This window comes from Eurytemora carolleeae, unplaced genomic scaffold (assembly GCF_000591075.1).
Source record: "Eurytemora carolleeae unplaced genomic scaffold, Eaff_2.0 scaffold734, whole genome shotgun sequence".
NCBI classification, from domain to species: domain Eukaryota; kingdom Metazoa; phylum Arthropoda; class Copepoda; order Calanoida; family Temoridae; genus Eurytemora; species Eurytemora carolleeae.
In genome coordinates, this window is record NW_019396645.1 from 3475 (window position 1) to 27480 (window position 24006).

At 32.4% G+C, this 24006-nt stretch overlaps 3 protein-coding genes and 1 long non-coding RNA gene across 4 annotated transcripts; 2 read left to right on the forward strand and 2 right to left on the reverse strand.

The window, feature by feature from the left end:
- The first annotated feature begins 388 nt into the window (after positions 1-388).
- Positions 389-6812, forward strand: LOC111706812 (mitotic checkpoint protein BUB3). The gene is made up of 10 exons (XM_023479753.1): positions 389-454; positions 1295-1371; positions 2012-2068; positions 2304-2377; positions 3164-3231; positions 3714-3771; positions 4461-4517; positions 5286-5396; positions 5867-5971; positions 6634-6812. Exons 1-10 carry the CDS (start codon positions 406-408, stop codon positions 6665-6667), a joined length of 690 nt encoding a protein of 229 aa, XP_023335521.1. The 5' UTR covers positions 389-405; the 3' UTR covers positions 6668-6812.
- A 1547-nt stretch (positions 6813-8359) lies between these two features.
- Positions 8360-13930, reverse strand: LOC111706810 (galactosylceramide sulfotransferase). Its single transcript, XM_023479752.1, has 11 exons — positions 13848-13930; positions 13225-13298; positions 12903-12966; positions 12502-12544; positions 11085-11156; positions 10862-10930; positions 10445-10561; positions 9932-10048; positions 9189-9243; positions 8905-8977; positions 8360-8550 (listed from the first exon to the last, which is right to left on the reverse strand). The coding sequence occupies exons 1-11, from the start codon at positions 13873-13875 to the stop codon at positions 8519-8521; spliced, it is 744 nt and encodes a 247-aa protein (XP_023335520.1). The 5' UTR covers positions 13876-13930; the 3' UTR covers positions 8360-8518.
- A 6-nt stretch (positions 13931-13936) lies between these two features.
- LOC111706813 (uncharacterized) lies at positions 13937-16489 on the forward strand. The gene is made up of 4 exons (XM_023479754.1): positions 13937-14158; positions 14595-14661; positions 14736-14775; positions 15226-16489. Exons 1-4 carry the CDS (start codon positions 13951-13953, stop codon positions 15463-15465), a joined length of 555 nt encoding a protein of 184 aa, XP_023335522.1. The 5' UTR covers positions 13937-13950; the 3' UTR covers positions 15466-16489.
- Positions 16490-20868: 4379 nt separating this feature from the next.
- Positions 20869-23018, reverse strand: LOC111706825 (uncharacterized). The gene is made up of 3 exons (XR_002766323.1): positions 22980-23018; positions 21500-21582; positions 20869-20907 (listed from the first exon to the last, which is right to left on the reverse strand). It is a non-coding gene; the product is annotated as an uncharacterized LOC111706825 (long non-coding RNA).
- Positions 23019-24006: the final 988 nt, after the last annotated feature.

The window sequence follows — 24006 nt, forward strand, 5'->3', positions numbered from 1 at the left end:
ATTCGATATCGTCATGATAACTTGAGTATAAATGTCGTCTTCCTATTCCAGAGTTTTCTGGTTCTCACTGTAGTTACAATTTAAAGTGACTTCTCTGTTTAAAATAAAAGAATGGATAAGATAATATGAGGAGGATATCGCCGTTTTTCTATCTTTGGTTCTGTAAATTTTCTTTAGTAACTTTTAAAGTTCTCTATTTTCAGATTGAAAGTTACAATTCAATTAGGAAAGACCGCTTTAAATTGAGTGTCATTTGAAATTCCGTAGACAGTCCCTTTGTAGCCTACCACAGATTTTATAAAAATATACCTTTTCGGCAAGAATTTATGAAGAAAAAATTAAACAGAATGCTTATTGAAGAAATTTCTTATTTTAATATTTTTTCACGACAATATTAATAAAACGATGTTTAGGTGTGTAAACTTCTCCAGTGATCTCAACCTAATATGTACAGGTACTATATTTAGATTGAACAGTTTACAGTGTACAGTGTACAATCTAAATTGAATTCATCCGGATTTGTAGGGAGCTTAAAAATCTGGAAAAAAATCTTTAGAAGGATGAATTTGATTTTGAAGTAAAAAAAATATTTTTTTTTAAACCACTTAAAGATAATCATCAAACTAAGCTTATTAGGATTCTTAAGATCCGTTATTATCCTATTTTTAGTCTTTCGATATTTAAAAAAAAATTAAGTTGAGGCCCAAAAATGGTTTATTTCTTTTATTCCTTTTTGTGAGTAAATCAAATTTAATCTGGGTGAAGCAAGTAGAATTTCCAAAATCGAGCTCTCTTATTGTACACTGTTAAATCTATTGTGTACAAGGTCAACTACAAAAATTGTACCTATGTACATTGTTCATTGCTTATTTGATTTTACAATGTACGGTACTAGTGTTAACATACCATACAGTACAGTACAGCGTGAAGTACTTCAAAGTTTTTCCATACTGTGTTCATATTGACTGTACTCTGTATATTATATCATGGATTTTCTGTAAACATTATATTAAATATAAAAAACAGCTATATCTAAAATATATAAATTCTCCTTTTTTACTCATGAATATTGTAAAAGAGTATTTTATTTTAATTTATTTTTTGTATTTATCTTATTAAAACTGCCCCACACATATCTGATCAGAAATAGGCTAAAGGGTACTGGGTATGCACTCTCTCAAAGGAGGATCCCTTGAAATTACGTCTATTGTCCCTTTAAGGAGGGTCATTTGAAACTACGCCAACAGTTCCTTTAAATTTGGAATTTTTACTTAGTATGGTTTGTTATTATCAGGAAGTTGGGATAGTACAGTTAAACTTTGGGACCCAAGAACCAACTCTTGTACAGGCACATTCACACAACCTGACAAGGTAGATTTATTTATTAAATTATTCATTCATTAATCCTTTCAATCATTCATTTATTCATTCTTTTATTCATTTATTCATTTAATCATTCTTTTATTCATTTATTCATTTATTCATTTAATCATTCTTTTATTCATTCATTAATTTATTCATTCATTCATTTATTCATTCATTTATTAATTTATTCATTTGTTCATTTGTTCATTTATTCATTTGTTCATTTGTTTACTTGTTTACTTGTTTACTTGTTTACTTGTTTACTTGTTTACTTGTTTACTTGTTTACTTGTTTACTTGTTTGCTTGTTTACTTTGCTCGCTTGCTCATTTGTTCACTTGTTCACTTGTTTACTTGTTCACTTGTTCACTTGTTCACTTGTTCACTTGTTCACTTGTTCACTTGTTCACTTGTTTACTTGTTTACTTTGTTCGCTTGCTCATTTGTTCATTTGTTCACTTGTTCACTTGTTCATTTGTTCACTTGTTCATTTGTTCATTTGTTCACTTGTTCACTTTGTTCGCTTGCTCATTTGTTCATTTGTTCACTTGTTCACTTGTTGTTCACTTGTTCACTTGTTCACTTGTTCACTTGTTCACTTGTTCACATGTTCACTTGTTTTCTTAATTATTTAATGTTGTGTTCAGGTTTACTCAATGTCTGTAGCTGGAGACAAACTAGTCGTGGGTACAGCGGGGAGAAAAGTATAAAAATTATTTTTATTATTATTATCGTTATTATCATTGTTTTCATTGTTTACATTGTTAAGTCAAGGTTGATTAATGATAAAAATGATAAACAATTCAAAAAATTGTCTTTAATTTAAATCTTTTTCAAAACATATGGTGCTCGAAGATATTTTTTCTATATAAAGAAAAAATAAAGATTTCTAAAGCTGTCACTCCTTAGATTTTGTAAGCACTCCCTTAAAATATTAAGGTCTGGGTGTGGGATCTACGGAATATGGCAGCTCCGCAGCAAAAACGAGAATCCAGTCTGAGATACCAGACCAGGTATATCCGTTAGCAGGGGCGTACTCAGGAATTTGTCCAGTACATGTACTCATTAACCCTTGTACATGTACTCATTAACCTCTTACATTTACTCCTTAATCTCGTACAAGTAATGTTAAACCTTCTTACTGTATTATTTAACCTTTAACAACTGTTTGAGAAGAAGTTTCTCTGCTTAATTCTTTTGATCCTAAACTTACTAGTTTCTAAATTCAAATTAGAGCTAGGATGTATATGTATTGTATTCACCCGTTAACAGGCCGATGATGAAAATTATTTTTAGGGTCGACTACGAAAGTAGTTTTTCTATCAATTAACCTTTGACATGTACTCATACACCTTCTACAATGTACAAGGTGTAATGTAATGTACATGTACTCTTTAACCTCAAACATTTTTTTTTCATGTACTCTTTAATATTGTACATGTACTCTTTAACCTTATACTTGTACTCTTTAACCTTGAACATGTACTCTTTAACCTTTTACATGTACTCTTACACCTTGTACATGTACTTTTTAACCTTGTACATGTATTCTTAAATCTTGTACATGTATTCTTCAGCCTTATACCTGTACTCTTTAACCTTGCACATGCTCTTTAACATTGTACTCTAATCTTAAACCTTGTACTCTAATCTTTAACCTTGTACATGTACTCCTCAACCTTGTACATGTAACCTTTAACCTTGTACACTAATCTTTAGCCTTGTACATGTACTATTTAACCTTGTACTCTAATCTTTAACCATGCACATGTATTCTTTAACCTTGTACACGTGTTCAGGTGTTTGAACTGTTTCTCAAACAAGGCTGGTTATGTACTGAGTAGTATTGAGGGGAGAGTAGCAGTTGGTAGGATTTTTAATTTTTGTATTACATAGTTCTACTCTACGGTATGATTGTTCATTATTGTCATTATTATCAGGGGGGGGGGGTTTCCCCTTTTCCAATTTATAGCAATATAAACCGGGTTTAACCTGGTGGGGGGAGATTTTTAAATTTGGCTGATTGATTGGTTGGTTGATTGATTTATTCATTCATTCATTCATTTGTTCATCCTTTCAGTCGTTCATCCTTTCAATCATTCATTAATTCATTCATTCAATCGTTCAATCATTCATTCATTTATTCATTCAATCAATCAATCAATCATTCATTCATTTATTCATTTATTCATTCATCCTTTCAATCATTCATTCATTCATTCATTCAATCATCTTTTCATTCAATCAATCATTCATTTATTCATTCATCCTTTAATTCATTCATTCATTTATTCATTCAGCCATTCATACATTCATTCTTTGTTTCTTTTATTCAATTATTCATCCTAGAGTACCTGGATACAAGTATTGAGGCACAAAAGAAGAAATACGCATTTAAATGTCACAGGTATTTTTTAGTGTTAAACTTTTGGATCGTTTTTAAAAACTTCCAATAAAACTTCCAATAAAACTTCCAATAAAACTTCCAATAAAACTTCCAATAAAACTACCAATAAAACTTCCAATAAAACTTCCAATAAAACTTCCAGTAAAACTTCCGATAAAACTTTCAATAAAACTTCCAATAAAACTTCCAGTAAAACTTCCAATAAAACTTCCAATAAAACTTCCAATAAAACTTCCAAGATTTCAAAACTGAGATCTTTTAACTTTGCAATATTTTATCCTTATTGTTCATTTTTGTTAGCTTTTCGTCAAAATTTGACATAGTGTAATAAAATCAAATGTTTAGAAAAAAAAAAAAATGTTAAAAACATATTCTCTTCTGTCACTATGCCAAATTTTGACCCTGAAAGAAAAAAAGGCAAAAAACGATCGAAACCAAAAGCCAAAAACTTAATTCACATCAATACACACATTTAATTTAAAGTATTGTATATATTAGATATTGGTAAGATGTTAAGGATATAAGGATATAAGGAAGATCTAGCCTTTTTAGAAATTATTTCTATTAATTATGAGACTTTCCAAATTTTCAGTTTTTTCTAATTTCTCCTAGAACTTATTTTTCTTCATATTTTTAAATGTTTGCTTTAGATCCATTTTTTATTTGATTTCTCAATTTTCTATTTGTAGGATAAAAGAGAATGGAGTTGAGAGTATTTATCCTGTGAACGCGATCTCCTTTCACAGGTGATATATACAATGAATCCCAGATTTATGAATACATAGCCAGAGTTTTTTATATTTTATAATGTTGTATTCTCAACCTATTTAAGATCAAATGCCGCGGAAAACGAGTTTGATATATCAATTGATGTTCAGGGCTATTAATTTACCCTGAAATGAAAATAAGAAATAGTTTCTTACGAAGCATCAGAAAAGTTATGACTCTCAACAATGATATTTGGATATATTTATAATTAGTATTTAACCCTTTGAAGCTATGAGCATCTACGCAGCTTTCTTGGTGTGCAGAACAATGATAAAGCATAACAACAGCTGTCAAAAACTTCAAATAAATTTCAAGCCGACATTTCATGCGCTCTTGCTATGTTTTCTTATATGTGAGATTGACTGTTTATCTAAAATAGTAATCTCTGTTTGTCTTTTTGTTTGTGTGTACATCCGATCATAACTCAGAAACTCCTTGACCGAGTTTTCTTAAATTTTATAACTTGGGGAACTCGATAAGACCCCGGAATGTTCATAGCTTGTTTTAAAGGCGAAAGTTTTATTTCCATGCAATTCGGGCTTCTAAAGCTTGTTTGGGTAGCTAAAATGTTTTAATATGGACAACATTTTCCATGTAAACATTATTTTATGAAAATGAAAATCTTAAAATGTTTGTATCAGAATTTTATTTTGATCCCGTTTAAATATTGTAATTTGCAATCTGATGATACTTTTTATATAGGCAATCAATATACTTTGTATATAGGAAATATACTTTGAATATAGGCAATACAACACTTTTGCTACTGGAGGATCAGATGGGTTTGTGAATATCTGGGACGGATTCAATAAGAAGAGACTTTGCCAGTTCCATAGATATCCAACAAGCATTGCCAGGTAGGAGATATCCGCCATTTTGTTTTATTTATCCGCCATTTTGTTTACATTCTTTATCCGCTATTATGTTTACATTCTATATCCGCCATTTTGTTTACATTCTATATCCGCCATTTTGTTTACATTCTTGAGCCGCCATTTTGTTTACATTCTTTATCCGCCATTTTGTTTTCATTCTATGTTAGCCATTTTGTTTAAATTTTATATCCGCCATTATGTTTACATTCTTTATCCGCCATTTTGTTTTCATTCTTTATCCGCCAATATGTTTACATTCTTTATCCGCCATTTTGTTAACATTCAATATTAGCCATTTTGTTTACATGATATATCCGCCATTTTGTTTACATAATATATTAGCCATTTTGTTTACATTTTATATCCGCCTTTTGTTAACATTTTTTAACCGCCATTTTGTATAAATTTTATATCCACCAGTTTACATTCTAAATTCGGCATTTTGGTTTTAGCTTGTCGTTTGCTAATGATGGTTCTGTTCTTGCTATTGCTTCCAGCTACCTTTATGAACATGAAGATATTCCAGATAATATTCCAGAGGATGCCATCTATATCAGGTTTTTTAAAACTATATTAGGTTTTTTATCTTTCTAGAGGTTTAGGTTTTTTTAACTTTTCTTGAAATTTCTTGCCTTACCTATATTTTTAAACTTTTTTTCGATTTTTTATTTTTTATTCCTCTTTATCAAATATCATTAAATTCCTCAGGGACTTCATTTCCTATTCTATCATTTCTGAAAGTAAATTTATTTATTTCCAATGTTTTACAGGTATTCTTGAAGTTGAGAGGGAGATTGGTTTTAATATATTTCAATCTATGTATTCATCTTTAGTTTTACTAAATTTCTATCTGTGTGTGTAATTTCAAGTGACCCTCCATGCAAACATGACAATGCCCGATTCGCTACGGTACCTTTGAAACCTTTATCTGATCAGTAATATGGAAGATATTGTTGTTTTTCTAGGATTAAATGTGTTTAGTTTTGATTATTCTTATACTTTGGTTGCAGTATAGAATTGCGCAAGTAACTTTTGTACGGAAACCTAAATTGAAATTAATCAAACTATGACTATTTCATCTGATTCATAATTGATCAGACAACGCTTTTAAGGTTACCGTTGTGAATCGGGCATTGCCAACTTTGTATGAAGGGTGATTTGAAATTAGGCTTACAGTCCCTTTAACTTCTGTATCTTCTCTTCAAATTTTCGTATTTAGATATGTATCCGATCAAGAGACGAAGCCCAAATAGGGTCCATAGATGACCCCCAGCAGAGGATTAATCTCAATGGTTATGTGGTATTCTACTCAGCTGATCAACATGTGCTCGACAGCTGATTCACGTGTTCAACAGTTGAATCACATGTTTAACAGCTGTTTATCATATGCTTGACGAGGGAGGGAGTCCAGAGTTCCTCAAATAGTAATAAGTTGGCGAATACAAAAATCTAAACACTGTAAAGGTTTTTTGAAAATATCTTTTAAACGGAGATGGATTTTTCTTTGCGTGGGATGAGATAATTTTTAGTAAACAGGCAGCCCGAACTTTTAGTATCTTGACGCCAATCATGAAATGCAGTCATTAAAGTGGCGAATTGGATCTAAGATTCGGCTAAAATGAACTGTGCCTTGATTCTCAGTTTTTGTTGACCAAACAAATCTGAAAATAATTTGAAAATTTAGTTTAAGTCAGTACAGATGCCTTAAACCCCCGATAGATGTCGAAAATTGTGTTAAAAGTGCATTAAATTCAAATCACAGAAAACAAAATTTTACGGTGATTACTAATTGAGGTGGTGGAGATTACCAATTGAGGAGCGCGCCTGTCGCAAAACAGATTTGGGTGGCGGTGATTACTATTTGAGGAACTCTGGACTCCCTCCCTCGCTTGACAGCTGACTTGTGCATTAATACTTAGAAACATGTCACAAATTTGTTTTAACAGTTGAAGAAACTGTATAAAAATATTTTACTGCTATTACTGATAATTCAAGGGATACCATTGGACATCATGTGAAAATAATACAAAATAAATTACGAAAATTCATTTCACGTTTCTAATGAACTCCAAAGACATTTAAAGATTTCAACTTTGCTCCTATCTGTTGAAAAAGAAATATATCCCATGGGTAGTATAAAAGAGAAAAGAATACTTTCTACAGTTACTTAAATAGAAGTTAGTTCATAAATCTGTAGTTTAAATCCTTGGTTTATAAATGAAGGGACTGTGGTTGTTATTTTAAGTGAACCTTCATTTGAATTGGAGATGGGTATGCGCGCCCGATTTACATCGGTACCTTCCCAAACGTATTTGGGAGCCGGGGGTGCCGGAGCTCTTGGGAGTTAGCCCCGATGGCGTTCTGGGCTCTCCAAGATAGGGGGGTTTTCAGATCTAACCCTTATCTTATCTTATAATTAGGAAGTCTTGCTTATAGTGTTGAATTATCACAATATAAACTAAATATTCTAGATTAGACAACGCTTTTAAAGGATATTGTGATTCGGACGCACTACTGGAAAAATTGTTCACCTTAAATTGTGTCCACAGTCCCTTTAATATTTCTACGGGTATTAATACCACCTTTGATTCTAGATTGATTTTAACAAGTTTTTACAAAAGATTAAAGATTCTTAGTAAGTCTGTACTGAAAGCTGAAGAGTAAAGAACCTGCAAATAACTCTTGTGATTTTTATTGATAAATCAAACAAAAAATGCAGAAATTATTTTAAATTCAGTGCTCAATGCCGGACATATTTTTTATGGAGATGTTCAAGGTTTTTTTTTTAATTTAAAAAACCTTTACTAGATCTAAGAACAAATATTTTGACATGTTTTTGATACATCAGGGAATGATCACAAATCATATTTATCATAATAATGCAAAGTTTTATGCTCTAACCTAATATGTAAAGCAGAAATCAACCAAACTGCAAGTCACCTAATAGTAAACCACAATTTTAAGTTAGAAAAACTAAGATATCTTATTTGAATCGGACTTTTATAACTGAATTTTCACTTTGATTGAATTTTAGTCACATCCTCATATTCCTCCTAGCTAGATTCACTCAACAAAATATGTTTTAAATCATGATGAAAATTTCACTAGTTAGCTTGGATTGTCTCCCTTACAACACCTAAAAATTAAAACTTAAGGTACAGATGATGATTTTTCAAGTAACCCTCAATTTAAAGTGTTGTATGCCCTTTTCTCAAAAGTACTATTAAGCATTTTATTGTCATTCTTCTGTAGAAGAAAGTTATAAATTATCCTAATTTCTTTTCTTTTATCTAATTTACAAATCCGTAACTCACTTTTGTAGAGAACCAAAGCTGAAAAAAAACTTTCAAATGGAAAGAAAGGTTTACTGTTCCGACAAAGGCATTAAGGTATCATTATAAATTGGCCTGCCTCCCTTTTCCCCTTTAAGTTTATAGATATGTTTATTTTATTTAATGATACTATTTTTCTTTCCTAAGAAATACCTTACCTAAACTCTGATGATACTTTTCAAAATCCAATTGTCTTATTCTTGGCATATTCTTTAATCTTGTTTTTCTGTTCTGATAAGGAAAGTGAAAATAAAAAACTTTCATTTATTAAGATTTACATTATTTAGACAGGTGCGTCTGAAAAATCACAGCTAGACTTTGGACTGAATTTTCAATAATATCACAAGATGTAAATCACGTGTCATGTAAAAAATCACAAAACTAAAACAAATTTTTATCTTCTATTTTGTTTTTGTCTTCTTCTTTTCATCTTTCTCCATTCCTTTAGTACACTTAGTTTTTGTTTGTTGTTATAAAGTGAGATCTCATATCCTGCTCTGAAAAAAAAATCAAGTTATGCATGTTTATGAACCAGAAAATTTCATTAAACCCATAGATCTATAAATCTTTAATGCATAAAATCTTTAAATCTTCAAGTCTTCAAGTCTTCAAGTCTTCAAGTCTTCAAGTCTTCAAGTCTTCAAGTCTTCAAGTCTTCAAGTCGCTAGTCTTCAAGTCTTCATCAAGTCTTCAAGTCTTCAAGTCTTCAAGTCTTCAAGTCTTCAAGTCTTCAAGTCTTCAAGTCTTCAAGTCTTCAAGTCTTCATGTCTTCAAGTCTTCAAGTCTTCAAGTCTTCAACTCTTTAAGTCTTCAACTCTTCAACTCTTCAACTCTTCAAGTCTTCAAGTCTTCAAGTCTTCAAGTCTTCAAGTCTTCAAGTCTTCAAGTCTTCAAGTCTTCAAGTCTTCAAGTCTTCTAGTCTTCTAGTCTTCTAGTCTTCTAGTCTTCTAGTCTTCTAGTCTTCTAGTCTTCAAATCTTTAAATCTTCAAAATATCCAGATCAAAATTCAAAAGGGAAGCACCTTTAAAAATTTTGTTTGGCAATTTGTGACGGATGGGTGCTTAAATAAATTCGCCCTAATTCTGCAAATAAAACCCTTTAAACCATCTGGGGGGGGATTTTTTTTTAAAGAAAATAAGTACCCATGTTGAATGGAATTTAAGTTAGTGTTCACAATTTAGTACCTGATCATTTGTTTTTTCCGGACTTGGACAGAGAAATTGGGTTCACTTCTTGCATACTGAGCACACCATGGCTTTGTTTCATCGATCAAATAGCCTTGAACTATTGGAAGTGTCATTCTAAACAGATTTTTAAAAGTTTATATTTAAATTTTATTCAGTGCTTAGAATCCAGATTCACATTTTTTTTGGCTCCTTGGATCTGATTTTAAGCAGTAAAATCTAAATTGATTTTTAAGATGTTGCCTTACAAGCTTGAGCTCTAAAATTTCCTTCAATGTATTTTTGTTGAACAATCTAGATGAGATCTGTATCTATTTTTCCATAGGTTGTATCTACGATCTGGCCGTATTTTCATAAAAGTGATCATAAGCATGGTTTTTTTTTTGACAATTTTACATCTGCTGTGAAATCAATTTTTAAGTCCATATCTCAATCTTGATTTGATAAGCTCATCTTAAGGTTGACATGTGGATAGTAAGGTGTTCCTGAAACTCTGATTAAATGATTGATTACCTGAACTCTCCAGTTAATTTACTATTATCAGCTACTTCTAATACACAATCCTCTTTTAGCTGTTGATTTAACACCTCCAATCTGTGCACATCTGCGTCTAGCTTTTCCAAACCATACCTTCATTTTGAAAATTTACAAAAAATTCTAAGACCAAACTTTTGATTCAAGCTTCTGATTGATTGGCTTGTTCACTGATTTAAGGTAATAAATCCTCAATTTAAAATTTTGTGTTGTGGATATCAAGTTTAAGGTCAGTCGCTGAAGCTATGGCCCTTTCCTTTACACTTCTAGTAATGTTTATCTTTTTATGTCAGACTGAAAAGCCTGGATCTAAAAGAGATTATGATGGCGTACCCTGGTTAGACCAAGAAGTCTATGGGAAATCCCAAGATACTTGAATTGAATTGAATAGCTTACCTTTCTCTGTCCCTCTTAAACTTCTTCAGGAAGTGATCATAAAGCATATAGTCTGCATGCAGCCAGTTTCTATAAATTAAAATTGATGAAAAAAATGTCATATTTAGGAGCTGGTCAATGTTCTGTTAACAAATGACAAGTTATTTTTAATGAACGGAAAATAAAAAGAACAAACATTGGTGACTTTTGCAAATTTTTCTGGTTAAAATTGCATGAAAATTACCTCAGTGTTTCTCTGGCTCCTGAACTTATTACAGAAACATTTTCTGCTTTTCTCATATTTTGCTTCAAGTACCTGGATTACATTTTTAAAGATTAAAACAGGGGTAAATGTTTTTTAGAATAACCCCCATCCACCTCCCTTCCTTGTGATGATGATGATTTTTAATGCTTTGTGGGGAGGGGGGGGGGGGTTGAAAATATACGTCTAAAGGCAAGTTTATTCATCCTGTTTGATACTTTTTATTCAAATATACCTAACATTTAAGGGTTAAATGATTTTAAAGAGTAGGGGGTTGTGGTAAACACCTACCCCGTAACAAGTTCTCGAATGTATCTACCCAGGTACAATCCTTCCGCTATTAAACTCAACCAGGACTGAATCCCAGGCTCTAAATTCCACAAAAGGACACACGCGCGTAGCTATCAAAATCCAGATACTAATACAGTACTCAACCAGGACAGAATCCTAGACTCTAAATGCCACACAGTGATACAAGCGTAGCTATTTATTCTAGCTACTAATACAGTGGCCTAAATGTCACACGCCACACAGGGACTATCAACTATCTATCAACTATCTATCAACTATCTTTCAACTATCTATCAACCATCTATCAACTATAATGATTTTTAAAAAAGGGAGGAAATAATAATATCAAAGGGACTATCAACTATCTATCAACTATAAACTAGCTATCAATATTGATCCCAAATGCTGGGGACAATCAACTATAAATGCCACACAGGTTTACAAGCCTAGCTATACAACAAGCTATATACTGATTCCAAATGATTTGGACAATCCGACCTGGTTACATCAACACAGGGTTTCAGTGCTCTGAATGCCGCACAAATACAAAAGCCTAGCTATACAACAAGATATATATCCATCCAAATTAAAGGGGACAATAGACCTGAATACAAGCTTCAGGGTTTCAGGCTTATTCTCATGCAGTAAACAGTATGGAGTTACTGTATAGAACTAACTTTATTTAATATCTTATGTCACAAACTTAACAGGAGTTGACGTAGTTTTAATTCCTACTATGTTATCTACATTACATGATTATGGCCATAGTATTGAGTATTATCACACAGTTAAGTTTAATGTACATATTTTTAAGATTAGAGAGAATAGCTTTAATGCACATGTTTTGTAGCGTAATTTAAGTATGTTGCATGATTTAAACTGTTCATGTTAAGTATTCAATTGAGACGCAGTTTCAGTGAATAATGTCATTATGTCTAAGTTTACAACCTTAAATCATTTATAATGTACAAGGTACTGCAAGTTCTAAATGCCAACTGCCCCTGTTTTCACTTTTAAGATTAAATTTAAGTGTATGGTATAAAGGTGAAACATTTGAAGGTATTGTTAAACTGAAATGATGACAGAATTTTTATTACACCAAGCTTACCTCATGTTTTCTAAATCCCAACAAAGAATTTTGGCAAGCATTACTGATAATTCATAAGTAATTGGTTTTAGATTAAGGCAAGTTCCATACTTTTTACCCCAAAATCTTTTTATTTTCCTCTAAAAATCATTCATTTCCCCCAATTTAGCAAATTAAACCAATAAAAGAAATGCTTGCTCCACGCAAACATACCTAACTTCTGGGGGGAATAATGATTTTAGAAAAAGGGGGAAATGATTTTTCTGGAAAATAACACCCTGGGAATAGATCATCAAGTGTGAATATATTTTTTGATTTTTGTGATGAGATCATCTATACTAAAACATTTGCTGTATTTGGTCAATCGCTCAAATTATTTTAATATTTTAACTGCAAATTCCATGTTTTAATTCTTATCATTCCTAGAGACTCATCAAAATGTTCAGCAAACAATACAAAATGAAACTGAGAATCAAGATCTTTTATCTGAAACAAAGACTTCATCATATTTAAACATCATGCAGTGCTTCTTGGTGGGATTATTTTTTTTTCATTGCTGATTTTTTATCTGAATTTAGACTTGCATATTAAGTAAAAATTGTAGAGAGAAATCAAAACATAATGAAAATATATTTTAAATAATGAACTTGAAATCCAGTGGTTATTAGTAAAATGAAAAATAATATTGCAAGCCTTTGTTTGTTTTGAGAATAAGAAGATGGTGGTTGGGTGACAATAAATAACCTTGTTTTGTACTAAAGTGATGTTTTCCATTTCTCTCCAACCTAGGCCCAGATCCCATAGCATCTGATTCTTTCCTGTTTAAATTAATCAATCAATCAAATGAGATTAAGTACCTGTAAAGCCCATGATCTGCACAACATGGCCACGCAAGTGGCTCTCTTTGAGTGACTACTTACGTTCAAGCTAGTTTAGCTAATCGGTCAATCAATCAACATTGCTATCAGTTAAACCAACAGATCAATTTTGACATTTAAAATGAAAGTCAACAATTATTGCTTGATCAGGATCCGTATTTCTTGCTGGCTGGTCTACCAATCAATCAGGAACCAACCAAGCTGGCTGGTATATCAGTAAATCCACTGAGCTGACTTGTCAATCAGGAGATCAATTGGGCTGGATCATCCGTCAATTAGCTTCTCAGACCAGCAATCAATCAATCAATCAATCAATCAATCAATCAAGGATGTTAGCTAGCTAGTCAATCAATCAACCTTGCTATATACCAGATCTTATGAGATGCTGTTAAACCATTCAAGTCAAATCAGATAAATCAACTTGTTAAATAAGCAACAACTTATCAGTTTGTCAATATTTGAAATAAAATCTATTTAATCTTTGCTTACCTATAATTGCTGTTGATCGCCTTACCATGTTTCTGGAGGCCTAGAGAAAATGTGATTATAAAAAAGAAAAATAAGGATATAAAGTGGACATTGATAATTTCAGATGGCTCTAAGCCTGCCAAGAATGGTGGTCGGAAGAGGCTTGTACCAGCAGTGTTTTCACTTGTCTGACCGGAAACCAGCCCCTCCACTTGGTTTTCAAGCCTATGTTGAACGGTTTCCGAAAAGTTATCAAAATGCCGTGCAGAAGAGTGCGCATGAGCTGGATAATCTGTTTAAGTTAAAAACTGATGGAAATATAGATATTCAAGGTAAAATAAACCATCGAAAATATCATTCTTTTTTCTTTCTTTCTAAACGACTATTAAAGGGACTGACAATGGTAACTTGAATTATTGTCCAAGTATGAATAAGATAGCATTGTTTTTGATTTTGAAAACTGATTATTTTGAATTGTGGTTTCTCTTTAGGAGTGACTTGCGCAATTATTCTGGAGGAGAATATTTAGGAATTATTAGAATCAAACACTTTAAACCCTAGAAAAATCACAATATCCTCCATATTATTGATTAGATAAAGATTTTAAGGGTGCTGTTAAGGATCCAGTATTACCATTTTTTCATGGAGGGTTATCTGAAATTAAGCTCACAGTCCCTTTAAAAATGTTTTGTTTCGTTAATGTTTCATTGTTAATTATCAAGAATCTAGTGTTTGCTTGCAACTTGACGTGATTATATTTCTGTTAAGGAGCCACAAGTATTAATGGTGAACAACTTCTAAGCTTCCTAGCTACAAAACGAAAACCAAACATCAGGTAAAAATAATTAAAAATTGTAATCCCCAAAAATGCTTTGTAAAATTATAAAGTTTTAGTTTTGTTCCTTTCAGTATGAGTAGTCTGGAAGTAATAAAACCGACTTTACTTCAGGTAAGCTAAGTTTATATTTTATTTTGGATATTTGGTGCTATATCGATTGAACTAACGTTCATTTGCACTAAAGTCGCTGTTCTCTTTTCAATTTTACTTTAGTGCATAATTATTTAACTTCGGGCATGTTTAAAAAAAAATAAATATTATCAAAGAGATTTGTGGCTGCGGCGCCTGGCCCCCTATTCAGTTGCAGCACTCGGTTTTCTAGCCTGTCCCAGCTGCAGAGCTTAGTCCCAAAAGTATTGAAACCCAACCTAACCTTAAAATATTGAAAAAATTCTGCACAAGATTCTTATCTCAATTGAACAAATTTCTGTTTATTTGGACTTTTAACCCTTTTATAACCTCTTGGTCCAAAGGTACATTTGTCTTAACAAACGTTAAGTCAATTAATCATTAGACTTAATGATAGGAACGACACCGGATAATTATTAATTCTATTTTCAGTTGAAACATGTAACAAATCCTCATGCTAAAGAATTCCTGGATAAAGCACCCAGGAGCCCCAAAACAACAGATGATCAGTCCTTAAAAGCTCAACCTATTCAGACCAGCTCTAAAAAACATGTTGCCAAGGCCCCGAAACAGACTTTACAAAAACCTCTTGCTCAAAATTCCAACGAATTGTCTCTTGAAACTTATGACAATGTGACAACAAAAAGCTTTGAAACCATTTCCTCTCTATGATCAAAACCACAACCTAGCCAGACTATAGGAACACCAAGAACCAAAGTGAGAAGCTCCTCAAAAAAAGATAATTCATTTTCTTCAAATCAGACTGAGACCATAGTCCCTCCAAAACCCGTGCTATCTGAAGAGAAAAAAGCATCTGAAGCTCAGACTAAGACTAAGCCTGAATCCCCAACCGAGCAATCTTTGGACGAATCCTCCGAAACATTAAAACCCTTAGGTGATAAAATAAAAGCACACAAAGTGAAGAAAATACTGGAAAAGTACCAAAGTGAAGAATCTTTACAAAGTGATTCTGTACGGTTCAAAGGACAACCTAAAAAAGTCGCACAGGCAATGGAAAATTCACCTGTTGATGCTGTAGATAATTCAACTGTACATGCGGTAATGGATTCAGCTGTACAGTCGGAAGAAAATTCAGCTATAGAGGCAAAAGGAAATTCCACTGGACAGTCTGTAGAAAATTTAACCCTACAGGCTTTAGGAAATTCCACCGTACAATCAGTAGAAAACACAGCTGTACAGGAAAAAGAAAATTCCACTGTACAGTCAGTTGAAAATTCTGCTGTACAGGAAAAAGAAAATGCCACTGTACAGTCAGTTGACAATTCTGCTGTACAGGCAAAAGAAAATTCCACTGTACAGTCAGTTGAAAACACTGCTGTACAGGAAAAAGAAAATTCCACTGTACAGTCGGCTGAAAATTCTGCTGTACAGGCCAAAGGAAATTCCACTGTAGTATTAAAAGACAATTCCACTGTACAGCCTAAAAGTGAAACTATTGCAGCGCACTATAAAGCAAAGTTGACGAAAGGGGACAATTTTGTACTGCAAACCGATAAACCAGTTACCAACAGTTCTAAGGACCTTAGTACTAATGTAAACAAAGATTCAGTCCAACCACTGCCAGAGCAGTACATTAAAAATGTAAACAAAGATCTAAGACAATCTTCAACTGGTTTTTTCTCTTCAATCAGAAATTCTTTAAAGGGTATGTTTAGAAAATAGAAATTGAACTTTTTACTTCATCATTATTTTCGTTGTAAAACAAATATTGTCCCATAAACTAAATTGTAGAATTAAAGGCCCATGTATACAAATTAGAATGTGAAGATTTGATACAAGGCCCATGTATGCATATCAGAAAGTAAAGATTTGATACAAGGCCCATGTACGCATATCAGAATGTAAAGATTTGATACAAGGCCCATGTATGCATATCAGAATGTAAAGATTTGATACAAGGCCCATGTAATTATATTAGAATGTTAAGATATGATACAAAAAATCTAATATGGTTTTGTCTGATCAAGGATGAATGAGATATTGTTTATCTAATATATTGAAAATAACTGTCTGAACAAGGATGAATGAGATCTTGTTTATCTTGTATATTGAAAATAGCTGTCTGATCAAGGATGAATGAGATATTGTGTATCTTGTATATTGAAAGTAACTGTCTGATCAAGGATGAATGAGATATTGTGTATCTTGTATATTGAAAATAACTGTCTGATCAAGGATGAATGAGATATTGTGTATCTTGTATATTGAAAATAACTGTTTGATCAAGGATGAAAGAGATATTGTTTATCTTGTATACTGAAAGTAACTGTCTGATCAAGGATGAATGAGATCTTGTTTACTGAAAGTAACTGTCTGATCAAGGATTAATGAGATCTTGTATATTGAAAGTAACAATATCTTGATCGTTGTTACCCCGAAAGTGGATTTAAGGGTACCGTTGTACATTGTACATGGCCGTTTCAAATAACGTCTACATTGCTTTTAACATAGAGCCTAAAGCATTCACTCTTTATTTTTATTATTTAAATTCCTGTAGACCCATGTATACATAGTTGGACTCGAAGCAATCAACAGGGTCTCTAAATAATGGGATTAGGTTTTAATGTACTTGGTTTATTTACAGGATTATCCGGAAAAGAAAAGACTTCTGAAACGACTATACGAAATTTAAACTGTCTGCTTCCTTATATTTATGTTGCCCTGAGGCCGAATTTAAAGAATTTGAGCCGCAACTTAAATTTGAGACGCGGCTCAAATATGGTTGGTTCCATTTAAAATTGTATTCAATGTTTATAAGATTTAAGCCGGCGCTCTATTGAAACCGGTTTTTTGAGGAATTGAGACGCTGCTCAAATTCATTAAATCCGGACTCTGGAGCTGTAAGCTCATTCTCTTATCCTTAAACAAAATAACAGAGTAAGATTTAACAGATTTTTCTGGTTTACATATTTTTCAATATATAATGTTTTTAAAGATTTTTCAAAGATAAATAAAATTTTGTGATTTCGATTGAGCTCATTCATTCGTTTATATATATTTTTTGGACTTCAGTGTATGAAATGCAATTAAAATTATTGCTATAGAGAACATTGTTTTCTTTATACAAATGCATACGGGTGGCGTGTTTGGAATATTACTGATAAGTTAGAATGAGAACTTCACTTACAGGGTGTCCCAAAAAACATGGGAATTCAGTGACGAATTCGATATCGTCTTTATAGATAATTCTTTGATTTAGTAAAGTGATACCTAGTGAGAAAGCTGTAATTTGTAAGAGTTTCGTCTGCTAAGTTCACATTTTGTTTTTTTTATGTTTTGACTGCATACGGTTGTACTTAGTAAAACAAGAAAATTACAGTATACAAACAGAGTATTTACTTGTCTGTCTTCACTGTTCATCTTGCAGAGACATTATAGACACACCTTTACAGTCTTTTACCCTTTTCATAAAATAAACTCTAGCAGACATAATAATATTATGGCTTTTGAAATTAGGTACTACAATGCTAATTCATAACAAAGACGATATCCAATTCGTCACTGAATTCCCATGTTTTTTGGGACACCCTGTAGCATGTTCCTTAATTCCCATGTTTATCGGGACACCCTGTACCCTATCTCTTTAAAGGTAACGTACATTGGACAGGGCCGTTTCAAATATTGCTTTTATCATAGAGCTAAAAAGTATTCGCTCTTTATTTTTATTATCTAAATTCCTGTAGACCCATGTATACATAGTTGGACTCGAAGCAATCAACAGGGTCTCTGAATAATAGGATTCGTTTTTAATGTACTTGGTTTATATACAGGGTTACCCACAAAAGAAAAGACTTCTGAAACGACTATACGAAATTTAAACTGTCTGCTTCCTTACATTTATGTTGCCCTGGGTAAACTCATTTTCTTCAGTTACGCACGCCTCGGCTCTCCTTTTCTATCATCATAACAAAATAACTAAATAAGATTTAACAGATTTCTCTGGCTTAACCTTTTTCAAAATATAAATAAAATTTTGTGATTTCGACTGAGCTCACGATAGGTTTATTCGTTTATATATATATTTTTTGAACTTAAGTGTATGAAATGCAATTAAAATTATTGCTATAGAAAACATTTTTTTCTTTTTGCAAATGCAAATGCTTCTTTGGAATATTACTGATAGGTTAGAATGAGAACGTCACTTACTATATTCTTTCTCTTAAAATTCGAAAAGATTTCCTATAAAATGGTACAGAGCCAGGTTGTATAATGTATACTGGGAAACAAGAGACTTAAGCCCCATCCCCCCTTGGAGAAGTAAAATACGATTTCTGAAGGATATTCGGCACTCAACAGGGATTAAGCTACTGCACCCCCTGTAATGTCAAAATTAATTTCCTGTGCACGCCCCTGTATGAAGGATATGAAGCCCTTCCAATTTTTTCAATTAAAAAATAAACTTGCCTGAGAAGTGTAATATAAACAGCTGTGGGTAAAACCTTCTTTATTTCAGGATAATTCCAAATACTAAAATATTTATTTTGAAAAAAAAATTTAATTAAACTGTTTTCAAATAATTCTTCAAGAAAGTAAAAGAACTTTATGGTCTGTCTCACAACAGTAATCTTTATTGGGACTATAGAGTCTATAGTATAGACATCATTTTAAGTGGTACCTTCCACTTAAAGGGACTGTTAAGGAAAAATGAAAGGGGGTATAGGCTGAAACCTAAGTATATTAGGAGTTCTATCTGATGTTTCTGTCTCTAGGAATTGATATAAAACTGTGTCAAATTTATACAGAAATCTAAATATATAAAATGTTGTATAAAAATAGCAGGTTTAAATAGATTATATTCAGCAAATATGCAACCAATCTAAAAACGACGATATACCAGAGGAGCCTAAGTAACCTAGGTTTGCTCCTGTTATTATTTGAATTTGATAATTTTTGATTTTCAATAGATTTAATTGATAATATAATAAATAAGTCCGTATCATGTGACCAGAACACCCACCAATGGCACTGCAGTATCATTATCACGTGACCAGTGTTTTGGTTCTTTTAATCTAATATTGTTTGCTTTTATTAAACTTTGCAATTTCTCTATATCTCTAAAAATGGAAAATCGATTGTTATAACAGGCTTGTTTTTGCATCGTTTATAGAACTTATTTTTCATATATCTTCTGTTGCAGGGTCAAAATTTGACATAGTTTAATAAAAGCAAGTGTTTAAAATCAAAAACCATTTGTTTTTCGTTTACTTTACGAAATTTTGAACCCTGAAAGAAATTAAAGGCATATCATTACAGGGGTGTATTCCCCCCCACCCCTATTTCCCAAATTTAGCGAATAAAACCCTAAAAAAAACATATAAAACTTCTGGGGATAAAATGATTTTCAAAACGGGATGGGGAAGGAAGAAAAATGATTTTTCGTGAAAATATACACCCCTGCATCCCTATACCTATGGAAGATGAAGAAATCAAATCCTAGTTTAGCCCAGGGTAGATCTAGTACCATACTTGAGTTAAAGGGTTCCTAAATTAAATTAAATATTATATTGACAGTTGACGGGGTTTCATGTGACCCTCCATTTAAAGAATGGCATGTCTGTCTGAAGTTTAAAAGATGGAAAATTTAGCTTGATGTGAATTAAGAATTAAAATGGAACTTTAGCAAAAACATTATTCTTTAATCATATTATTCTTTAATCATATTATTCTTTAATCATATTATTCTTTAATCGTATTATTCTTTAATCATATTATTCTTTAATCATCGTGAAACCCTTTCCTTTAATTCCCATGATTTTTGAGACACATTTTACTGTGTGTACAATATCTATCAATTTATGTCTGTAATGGGACACCCTGCAACCGGTGTCTTTCAAATTTCATGTTTATTGGGACACCCTGTAGCATGTTCCTTAATTCCCATGTTTATCGGGACACCCTGTACCCTATCTCTCATTTCCCAATTTTATTTGGACACCCTGTCTCTCAATTCCTACGATTTTTGAGACATCTGTACTGTGCACCCTATCTCTCAATTTCCTCTGTATTGGCACACACTGTAACCCCTTCCTCAATCCACATGTTTACTGTGACACATCAGGCAGCGCGAAGGTCAACCCGTTCACACTCCCATACCTGGACAAAACAGAAATTAAAAATGTTTTCCAAATTTTTTTTTTATTTTGAAAAAATGTTATTATTTTAAAATTTGTTGTTACTTTAAAGGGACTGTAGATCTATTTAAAGTGACAGAGTGGCATGTCCGATTTAAACGGTATCCTTAAACCCTTGTTCTAATTAACAATTTCCTTTCTTGTGTCTGCTGTCCAAATATCCAACTGCACAGCACTCTTTTAAAGAAACCACAATTGGAAATGATCGGTATTGATTACTGAGTATTGAGTACTTTAAAGGGACTGTAAGAGTAATGTTAAGTGACCCTCCATGCTCCATTCACAACGTTGCCCTTAAAAGCGTTGCCTAATCAAGTTTGAATTACATTCATATGTTTAAAATTTTGATTATTTTTAATTAGTGGTTTCTCTTAGAAAGTGACTTGCGCATTTCTACAACAGGAAAATATATAGGAAGTTGAACACTTTACACTTTTCAACTTAACAACAGTATCTTTCTCATCAGATAAAGGTTTTAATTGCAATATTATGAAAATCGGAAATTGCCATCTTTGCCATTTAAAATTACGCTTACAGTCCCCTTTCCGGTTTACCTGAAGAACACGTTTTGAAGCGTGGAGCTTCCGGTCTTGTGCGTTTTAGCAAAGACGACTTTATGGTAAGGAGCACAAGTCTCCTAAAATAAGAAAGATTGGAAATTTTTACGTTTAATTTAGTTTATTCTTTAGCTATTGTCTGTACGGTTGAACCGAATAAAATCAAATTCAGTGCGTTTTTTGCCAGTAACAATCATAGAACTATCCCTTAAAAATTATGTTTTAGAAGAAATCAAAAAATAGTTCTTTCCGTTTCTGGTGCACAAAAATAAAATGATTTTTAAAACTGTCCAGAAACAATTTTGAAGTCCTCAAAATTGTCTCGAACAAGTTTTATGTAGGTATTTGACATATTTCAATTTCTTTTTTAAATTGATGTAAGGAACTATATACAGGAACGCCCAACTCAGATATACGCATATTATGTACTGTAAACTGTGGGAGGAATGTAAACAAATCCAGTGCCCCCAAAGAAGTTGAAGGGAAAAAACTACAGTTAAAACAAGTTAATATATCAAGTTAGTTTTGATCTCCTCCCACTGCAGTACACAGATTTGACGCATGAGTTATGGCGGTTCTTGGTCTATATATTTCTTGAGTTGATGTATCATTTATTTGTTTTGTCTTTGTAAGAAGCTGGTTTATTAATTTCTAGATTAGCGGGATTTATTGAAAATTGTAAAAATATGTTAAACTAAAGTAAAAACTAATTTTCAAGACGTATTATGATCGGAAATAAACATTAAACAACCATTTGGTTTTCACAAAATAAATTGGGTCTTATCGGTTTAGAAGATTATTGTTGGGGGAAAAACCAAGTCAAATTAGAAAGAATCGATTATTTTTCAAATATTGTGATTTTAGTAAAAAATAACAAAAAAGCAAAAATTTAGCAAAATTAATAAATGAAATAGTTAAAGGAAATGTTGAGAAATTAGTGACCCTCCGGCCTCCGTGTTAAAATCGGTATTCTTCAAAACCTTTAGTAAATATTTAGTTTTTAAAGAAATTGAGTCTTTGTCACAGACTCAAATTTTCTAATCCTTATATCTGTGCCAAACTTAGATTATTTGATCTAGCAGAATTCATAGTTTGAAATATATAAGGTTTAAGACATTGGGTTGCAAAGATATAGGGATTGAAAAATCATGGGTTGTGGCGAAGACTCAATTCCTTTGAAACAATTGATGAGACTCAAAGTGACTTGTAGATTAAAGCAGAAAACTTGTTAGAATTTAATAAACCCATGTCCTAAACCACGATAGCTTTCTGATTGTAAAGCATATAAAAGATTAAAGGGTAGCGTAGAAAATCTGTGATTATGCCAGACTACATTTGCTGCTGCTGCGTCGACTCTACACTGGGTAGCCTGACTGGACAGTACGCCAGACTGGGCATACATTACGTGTTGTACCGGCAAGGATCATGCAACTTTTAAACTGGAGTGTATTTTGATATGGATGATAGTCCTTTTAACCTGTGAAGTGAGATCTACAGTGAACTCCAGCCACATGTCTTACATTTAAGACCCCACCAGCTGCCAGTCTCTACGCAGGCATCCCACAAAGATTTGTCTGGATCTACAAAATTCAATCCCCCTCTCTCTGTTTTGGAATTTTACGGAGCATTGCCCACAACAGAAAATGGCAAATGCCTAAATATATAACTTTTATAATAGAATAAAGGGACTGTAAGCGTAATTTCAACTGATCCTCGGCCGCCAGGCAATGATGACAATGCTCGATTCAAAACGGTACCTTTAAAACATTTATATTGTCATTTTTCTAGGCTTAAAAGTATTAAATTCTGAAAATTCAAAAATGTTTCCCTGCAGTATTTCCCCCTCCCTACCTCCATGAAAAGATATCAATGCCCTATTTTCATTGGTAACCTTAGAATTTTAAATTTGATCAAAAATGTTTAAGCTACCGCGTCGGGTTTTTTGTTCAAAAAGTGCTTATTTCTGTGAGTTTCTCCATTGCTTCTTATAAACAAGAAATGTGGAAGTCACTTTTCCAGAAAAACTGCAAATGAAAATAAACAGTTTAAATAAACAAAAACAATGACATCTAATTCATCCATGATCAGACAAAGCTTTCAAGGGTACCTTTGTGAATCGGGCATTGCTGTTTTCGAACAGAGGGTTACTTGAAATTACGCTTACAGTCCCTTTAATGCAAAGAGAAAGGAAAACATTTAACTGTTGTCTAAGATGACTAAAGATATTCTAAGATTAAAACCAGCTTCATGGAACTAGAAGTTACATGAATTGTAATTATTAAAAATGATAATGTTTTAATATGATTAATTTTAGTTGTTAACCTGGTTTTTAAGCTCTCCAGTTGGCCAGCTAATTGTGGGACCTGGTTTAAAAAATGTAAAGTAAATATAATTCATATTCTATATATAATATATATATATTAAGTACTCACTAGAGTACCCGTGGGGTTGTCCAGGTTTATAATATTATTCATTTACATGGTTAATCCCGCCATTAACCTGTT